General features: G+C 44.8%; 1 protein-coding gene across 1 annotated transcript in view; it reads left to right on the forward strand.

The window, feature by feature from the left end:
• NFRKB (nuclear factor related to kappaB binding protein) overlaps window positions 1–8,368 on the forward strand; it is a 35,728-nt gene that overhangs the window by 15,162 nt on the left and 12,198 nt on the right. The window contains exons 6-15 of the mRNA XM_081797346.1: window positions 4–152; window positions 732–833; window positions 1,461–1,534; window positions 2,256–2,340; window positions 2,760–2,940; window positions 3,195–3,303; window positions 3,548–3,674; window positions 3,924–3,989; window positions 6,943–7,022; window positions 7,131–7,175. Of these exons, the coding sequence (XP_081653472.1) occupies window positions 4–152; window positions 732–833; window positions 1,461–1,534; window positions 2,256–2,340; window positions 2,760–2,940; window positions 3,195–3,303; window positions 3,548–3,674; window positions 3,924–3,989; window positions 6,943–7,022; window positions 7,131–7,175 (1,018 nt within the window). The remainder of the gene's footprint in view (window positions 1–3; window positions 153–731; window positions 834–1,460; window positions 1,535–2,255; window positions 2,341–2,759; window positions 2,941–3,194; window positions 3,304–3,547; window positions 3,675–3,923; window positions 3,990–6,942; window positions 7,023–7,130; window positions 7,176–8,368) is intronic.

Genomic DNA, 8,368 nt, shown 5'->3' on the forward strand with positions numbered 1-8,368 from the left:
GAGCGGCCCAGCCCTTCCCTTCCGCCAGAAGCGCCCTTCACCCTCCCGTACCCCTGAGGAGCGGGAGTGGCGGACCCAGCAGCGCTACTTGAAGGTGTTGAGGGAAGTAAAGGAGGAGTGTGGCGACACGGACCTGTCATCTGATGAAGAGGGTGAGTGTGGGCACTTGGAGTAGCTGGGATGTTGGATTTACACCAGCAGCGTGTTGTTCAGTTGGAGCCAGTGGTAGCCATTTGTCTCCCGGGAAAGAAGCTCTCCCAGTTGTGTGTCTCGGGGGTTGGATGACGGCACTCAGAATTCCCTAGTCTTTGGGCTCTGAGCCATTCCTCTTGGGTGGGGTGTGACTGCATACCTTTGTCCCCTTGGTGCTCACGTGGCATTAGAGTCTAGGTGAGCTGAATCCCTGCGTGGCAGGGCTCTCCACAGTAGGCCTGTCTGGTCCTATTGTGCCACTTGAGAGAGCTACTTTTCCCCCTACAGGAGAGTAGTAGTGACTGTTGGCCTGCTGCAGTGCGACCCCATCACTCTGTTGAAGTCTCTCTTCCTGGAAGAGCCGTTTAAATGACCTAAGTGTGCTCCAGTTCGTCTGGAGAAGGGCCAGAAAGGAGTGGTGGAACCCTGGCCTCCATGTTGTTGGCTTAGCCTTGTTGAACCCAAATGGCCACTTACCCAATCTCCCCTATTGGAGTCCACAGCCACGTTGGATTTACAAGAAAAATTTTCTTTTGAAGATCTCAGCTCATGGCTTCCGAGCTCTCCAGCGCGTTCTCCTAGCCCTGCGGTGCCCCTGAGGGTGGTGCCCACGCTTTCAACCACGGATATGAAAACTGCAGGTGAGAACTGAGTGATGCTGTGGACGTTTTGGGAGATCAGGACGTAGATCTGAGAACTCCCTTACAGGGTGGGCGCTGGATTCTTACTGCCAGGGAATCGAAGCAGTGTTCCTCATAAGTGGGAGATTGGGAGAAGTTTCTGTACGATTCCACTTTTTACAAGTAGGTAGGCCTGCCTTTCTTCCTTCCTTTGTTTTGAAGCTTTTCTTTAGGAGCTAATCGGCTGGTATTTTGGGCTTAAAGTAGATTATTAAAATAGCAATATTTAGGGACAGTTCAATAATAGAACAAGAGGTAATCAGAGCCATAGCAGTTTCTTAGAATGTCTGAAATTAGAGAAGAACTTTTAATTGGGATAGGAATCAAAGAAGACGGTTAAGAATTTTTGAGGTGTTTCAGGAACAGCTAACTAACTGAGGTCATTTTTACTGATCAGTGTAGAGAAAAGCTGAAGAGTTGATCCTGTGACTATTTCAAGATTGTGTGTGCTTGTAGTACATGGGATTCAGAAGGGACATTCAGAGGAACGTGTTACTTTTGAGTATCACAAGTGACCAGAAAGACTTGGATTTGAGCATCATGTTAGTGAATGACCTAATCCATGTGGTTTGGTTCATTTTCTCTCAGATAAAATAGAACTGGGGGACAGTGACCTGAAGATAATGTTAAAGAAGCACCATGAGAAGCGGAAACATCAACCAGTAAGATTGGGTGGGGTGGTCATTAGTGGTTTTCAGTCTGATATCTTTGGATTGGCTTTTGGGAGATGAAGGTAGTCACCATATCATTTATGGTTCCTTTTCTATTGTTGGGGGGACAGGAGCCACTGTAGTGGCTCGTTAACACCAGAGATATGAGAGGAAGACAAATGCTTGATGTAGTGTCTGATTTAATCTTTATAGCAAGACTGGTACATGGATCATTATATCCATTTTACCTGTGTTTGGAGAGGTTAAGGAGCTTGTCCTTGGCCCTACAGCTAGGAAGTCAGGAGTCAAATCCTGTGCTCTTCCCACTTTTTACTCTCTCTGTTACTCTACCAAGTCAAGGTAATGCCAGTGCAGCCAAGCCAAAGAGCAGAGGGGAGGAAGAAAAGGCAGGTAGTGAGGTGGGAAGCGTCCACACTGGAAATCAGCAATTCCCTTACCTTTTTCTCAACCCCGTTTTCAGACTATAAAATATAGTGACACTTAACAAGATTGTTTGAAGAGCACTAAGATAAGGAATGCAAAAGAGCTTTATAAACTAAATGCCATACAGTAGAAATGTTGGAAGTGGGTTCTGTGCCCCATTATGAAGGGGAGATAGGATTTCCGCAAGTGCGCCCAACATCTGATTATATCTAGGTAAATTGGCAAAATCATCAGCAGTTTTAGCTTCTTTTTGGGGCCTCGATAACAAATCTCTGAATATCACATCCAGGATCATCCGGACCTTTTGACAGGGGACCTGACTCTCAGTGACATCATGACTCGAGTAAATGCCGGCAGGAAGGGCTCTCTAGCAGGTAAGTGATGTCCTCTGGAGGCTGACCTCATCTGACTGTTGTGTTACGTTACGTCAGCCAGCTACGTGTGGCATAAGTAAATGAGACCACAGCTTCCTTCTTGCTGATAACTTTTGTTTAGTTATTGCCTCTTATGGATTTGTAGGTGGAAAATGAGTGTAAAATCAATACAGTAGATCTTTGGCTCTTTAATAGGTGTTAAAATTAACTTGTAAAATCTCTCACTGGATTTGGTAGAAAAAAGAAAAAAGAAAAACAAAAAAGCAAACAAAAAGAAACAAAAAGTAACTCAATGTCTTTTTACTTAAGACTTTTCTTTCTTCTACTGGTGGGTGTTTGGAAAATAACATTCAGATAAGACCCTCACTTCCTGATGTAGAAAATGCAGTTCTGTGATTTGTGTTGCCTTTTCTTCCTAGCCCTGTATGACTTGGCTGTCCTTAAAAAAAAGGTTAAGGAAAAAGAGGAGAAGAAGAAGAAGAAAATAAAACTGATCAAATCAGAGGCAGAGGATTTGGCTGAACCCTTAAGCAGCGCTGACGGGATCCCGCCTCTCTCCCAGGCCCCTTCTCCGCTGGCTATACCTGCTATCAAGGAGGAGTAAGTGAGCAACAAGAGATTGCTGCTCGAGGGTGAAAGGTTAACCTGGGATGTACGCAGCACTGGTGCATGGAATGAGCCCGTGCGTGTTGAACGTGCAAGACCAGAGTCCCAGGGGACCTGCTAGGGAACGTGTATGGTGTGGTCCTTTATTGAACTTTTGTATGATTCCTAGAGGGTTTGGAGGGCCTAAACCATCTGGGGATGTGTTCTTGGTCTCTTCAATTGTTCTTACATATTTTTTCCTTCATTAGGCCTCTTGAAGACCTCAAACCTTGCCTTGGAATCAATGAAATATCTTCCAGTTTCTTCTCTCTTCTATTAGAGATCTTGCTGCTAGAGGGGCAGGCTAGCCTTCCTATGGTAAGAGTTTTGGAAAAGTCAGATGTACATCAGAGTTTTCAAATTGTAGAAAACTAACAGTCTACAGCTGGAGAAGAATTCTGGGTTCCTCTCAGAGCTCTGCAGCTAACTTGCTTTGTGACCTGCAGATGTATCCTAGCTTGCTCTGTGACTTGCAGATGTATCCTAGCTTGCTCTGGTGCATCTGCGGGATTACTGGTGTGGAATAGAACTCTAACTGGCTTCTGTCTTTGTTTTCCCTTAGCTGGAGGAACGGGTTTTGGATTGGCAGTCCTCTCCAGCCAGCTCCCTCAATAGCTGGTTCTCTGCCGCCCCCAACTGGGCAGAGTTGGTGTTACCAGCCCTGCAGTATCTTGCTGGGGAAAGTCGTGGTAAGGTACTTTTTTCCTTAGGGTCAAGTATCCCCACCCCCCCTTGTTTAATTCATTTTCCTGGTAAACTACAGCATTCCTGGTTAAATCCCTGTGGTTTCACCTAGTGCTGTGCCTTGGGGGTCTCCGCTGTCTTGATCCACTATGAAACATTCAAAAGTTCTCTCAAAGCTCAAGGATTGCAGTTATTCGGAATTCTGTGCGCGCTCCGACCTGTGCGGCTTGTTCACGTGATCCCATTTCTTGCAGCCATACCTTCCAGTTTCTCAGCATTTGTTGAATTCAAAGAGAAAACCCAGCAGTGGAAATTGCTTGGTGAGTAATTCATACTGCCCACTCGTAGAGGTGGGTTTTCACTGTCTTGCATCCTCTGCTCAGCTGCTCTTGCCTTCTAGTCCACACAGCCTAGTAGGATATTGAGAACAGCAATATTAAGTCTTATGTTGCTCAGTTAAAAAGATCCTTTGTGACCCCTTTGGTATCTCAGGGTCTAAGTTTCACCCCTCCACTGGATTTTGGCTCCCCCAAGCTGGGGTGGGATGGCCCTTCTAGGACGATGGATTTAAATTCATGGGGGTATTTTGCAGTAGGACCCATCGTCGTATTAATCGTGCCTGTGGGGGCACCTGGGTGGCTCAGTTGTTTAAGCGACTGCCTTCGGCTCAGGTCATGATCCTGGAGTTCCAGGATTGAGTCCCGCATCGGGCTCCCTGCTCAGCGAGGAGTCTGCTTCTCCCTCTGACTCTCCCCCCTCTCATGCTCTCTCTCTATCATTGTTTCTCTCAATAAATAAATAAAAATCTTTAAAAAAAGAAAAATCGTGCCTATGCTTTTAGATTAACCTGTAAGAGTGTAATTATTTTTCTTTCCCAACAGTGGGCTTTGCTATTGAGGGTAACGTGCAACAGGATGTCAGACAGCCCTGAATACACTATTTCCAAAGAGCAGGATTCTTTTTTTTTTTTTTTTTTAATTGACGAAGTCCCACTTACTACGTTTTATTATGTACCTGAAGTAATTTGGTTACCAGTGATGGTGTTAAGAGGAAAATTCCATGTTGATTTCCTACTGAAATTCACTAACCTTTCTCTTTACCCCCTTGAGTGGTCTGTGAAGAGAGATGGAGAGAAGGTTGTGAACACAGTAGATTCATTTATTCCTTACGTTTATTTGGCTTTTAGGTGTCAGGCATTGGGTTAGGTGCTGAAGTATATAATGAACAAATATCCATTCACATGAAATAACAAACATACACATCCTATGAGGGGAAAGTACCAGAAAGGTTGGAAGTTTATGACGAGGTGTTGGTGTATTCTGCAGAGTTGGGAAGGAACATTTCAGCAGAGATGTTAATGATGACTAGGACCTTCCTGAGGAAGGAACATTTCAGCAGAGATGTTAATGATGACTAGGAAGGAGCGAGGCAGATTGAGGGGAAGAGCATTCCATGTGGAGGAAGCAGTATGGATCAGCGATGCCAGGGAAGATTCGATTGAAAAAGATCACACAGGCCTACGTAGAGATGATGATAATCTGGACCCGAGGAGAGTGGACAAAGTTGAGAAAGTTGTAGGTGGTAAAAGCCATAGGACTTGGTTATGACTGGCTGCGGGGAGTAAAGGGAGAGTGCTGTCAAGCATCACTTCTGCTAGATTTGTGCCTCACGGTGAAGATGCCGTTCACTGTGGTAGGCAGCTGTGGAGGACATCTTGCCTGGGGTGAGGGCGGAGATCCTGAGTTTAGTTTTGGATGTGCTGAGTGTGAGCTGCCTTCGAGGTATTTAAAAGTGTTAATGTTGAGTAGGCAGTAGGATGTGTGGGTTTAGAATCCATATGGGAGAGTCAAGGCAGGGAGTTGTTGGCATATCTACAGTTATCAAGGCATAGGGAGGAAGCGTGAAGTGAGGAGAAATGAGGGCTTTAGACTAAGCCTTGAGAAGCTCCGAGGCTGAGCAGGCTGAGCAGGAGAGCATATGCAGAAGTGACTTGGGAGGAAACCATGAAATAGTTGGATCTTGGAAGCCAGGGAAGGACACAGGAAGTGGGGAGTGGTCATTAGCCTTGATCATCCTAAAAGGGTTCAGGAAGATAAAGCCCATGGATTTGAGAACGTGGAAGAACTGGTGAATTTCTTGTAAGAGTGATTCCTTACTAGGGTGGTGGGCATCAAGGACCGTGGGGAGCTGAAGGCAACCCACAATTGCTGACCGTGTCGCTCTTTCTGACTCTGTCAGACTGGTGGCTTGAAGTCAGCCTGGAGGGGGACTTATGCCCGGGGTGGCAGACCTTATCCGACCAGATAATAAGGATTTTAAGCTTGTGGACCAGCTAAGACAGGTGGCAGACTTCACACCAGGTAAGGATGTGGAGGGAGTGGTGTGAGAAGAGGATTGATTAGGCTGTAGGGAAATGGACTATGAAGGAGCAATTCTAGAAGGCAGAGGAGTAGAGGAATCTTCCCAGGATAAGAAAGTTCAGCACTTTCTGGCGATGGTGGGACTCTGCCTGACTAGGGAGAACATGTAAGAGTCCTCAGAAGCATCATCTTAGCTGCTTTGAGAAGGGTAGGCCCTGGGAGGCTGTATTCTTCCCACAGGCAGACCCGAGTGCTGGTGGTCTCTGTGGCTTCTAGTCTGGGCAGGAGACATAGGGACCATCGTGTGATGGGTGCTTCCGTAGGAGCCCGAACAAAGTAAGAGGGGAGGAGGGCAGGAGGGAGGTGCTCATCTCTAGGCAGATCAAGGGGGTCAAGCTTTTCTCCTTCCTGAGGGCCTTCTTATTGCTATGCCAATTGGTAGAATGCCTTTGTTGCCCCACAATGAGAAGCCTTTTCTGACCCCCAAGGACAGGAAAACTTCCCTAGGGTAAGCTTTCATGATATCCTTTGTGATACCTACCACTTTGAGATTTTATTAACTTGTATTCTTTTCTCATTTGACTATAAACTCCGTGAGAACAGAGGCTGAGTTCACTGAGTAACCCTGCCTAGTATGCAGTGCTTGGCACACGGCGGCTGCTCAGCAAATACCTAGGGAAGGAGTGATTTACTGAGGAAACATCCAGAAGTGTTGGTCCAGGCAGACAGTGAATGGAAGGCAATACAGGCTGAGGGGATACTATGTGCACAGGATCATTGCACTATAGGTCCTGATGGGTTCTCTCTCTGGCATAGATACAGCAAGGAGACAGTGGGATTCTGAGTAATACCGTAGATTGTTTTAGTATTGTTATTACTCTTGTTGTTATTTGCCTTTTTGTTTTCCTGATAGGCCAGTCCCAAGATAATGAAAAGGAATTAGCTGCACTCTTCCAGCTGTGGCTAGAAACCAAAGACCAGGCTTTCTGTAAGGTACGGTTTTTAAGAAATAACCAGATTTTTCTTATTGGATTTCCAGAGTCCTTAAATTAGCCAAAATTCTTTAGTCCATTTACCTGTTAATGTTTTCCTTTTCTCCAGCAAGAAAATGAAGACAGCTCAGATGCCACAACACCTGTTCCTCGGGTGTGAGTATAATACTTGAATGGTGGGTGGTAGTCTATGAAATTATAGTTTAAGGTACTGCCATGGTTTTGCTGACGTTTCTTAGTATGTTAGAGTCGTAGTGAACTTTAGAGTTCCTAGGTGTCCACTGATTCTAACCTGCCTTAACATACCTGAGAAGGGTAACACACTCCCATCAGTAAGAGTGGCTTTCTGAGCAAAGGATTCTGAATTGGGGAGAGGATTGCACAGTAGAGTTCCTGAGGGGGTTGTGATCCATGTTGTAGGAGGGCATACTCCTTTCCCTGAATTCTCCTTCATTTCCCATTTGAGAAGGATTCATCTAATCTTTCTCATTCTACCTATGAAGAAATTGAGGCGTGAGGTTAAGTGACTTGCTGAAGGTTAGTGACAGGACCTGATCTAGAATTTAGGCCTCTTGATCTCTAATCCTGAGCTCTTTATATCACATCATTTCATGTGATTGTTTCCAGTCTGATGTGGTCCTTTGTGTCCCCCACCCGCCCCAGCCTTGTTGAGATACAGTTGACATATAATATTGTGGGGTGTATAACGTGTTGAATTGGTACATGTATATATTATGAAATGATTACCATGATATTAGTTATATCCATTATGTCACATAATTATCAGTTCTTTTTTTGTGGTGAGAACATTTAAGGTTTCTATTAGCAGCTTTTAAGTGTATGAAACAATATTGATAAGTAGTCGTTATACTGTACATTAGATCCCCAGAACTGATTTGTCTTCTAACTGGAAGTTTGTACCCTTGACCAACCTCTCCCCATCTCCCCCATCCACCACCCCTTGATAACTACCATTCTCTGTTTCTGTGAGTTTGGCTTTTTTTAGATTGCACATATGTGAGATCATACAGTATTTATCTTCTTTGTCTGACTTATTTCACTTAGCGTAATGCCCTGAAGGGCCATCCATATTGTTGCAAATAGCAGGATTTCCTTCTTTTTTATGGCTGTATAATATTCTGCCTTATGGATTATTATATACTACATTTTCTTTGCCTGTTCATCCATTGACAGGCAGTTAGGTTGTTTCTGTGTTGTAGCTATTGTAAATAATGCTGCGATGAACATAAGGTGCACCTGTCTTTTCGAGATAGTGATTTCATTTCCTTCGGAAGTACACCCAGAAGTAGGATTGCTGAATCATATGATAGTTCTAATTTTTTTTTT

Source organism: Leptonychotes weddellii, chromosome 11 (genome assembly GCF_054177405.1).
Source record: "Leptonychotes weddellii isolate Sample4059 chromosome 11, ASM5417740v2, whole genome shotgun sequence".
In the NCBI taxonomy this organism is placed as follows: Eukaryota; Metazoa; Chordata; class Mammalia; order Carnivora; family Phocidae; genus Leptonychotes; species Leptonychotes weddellii.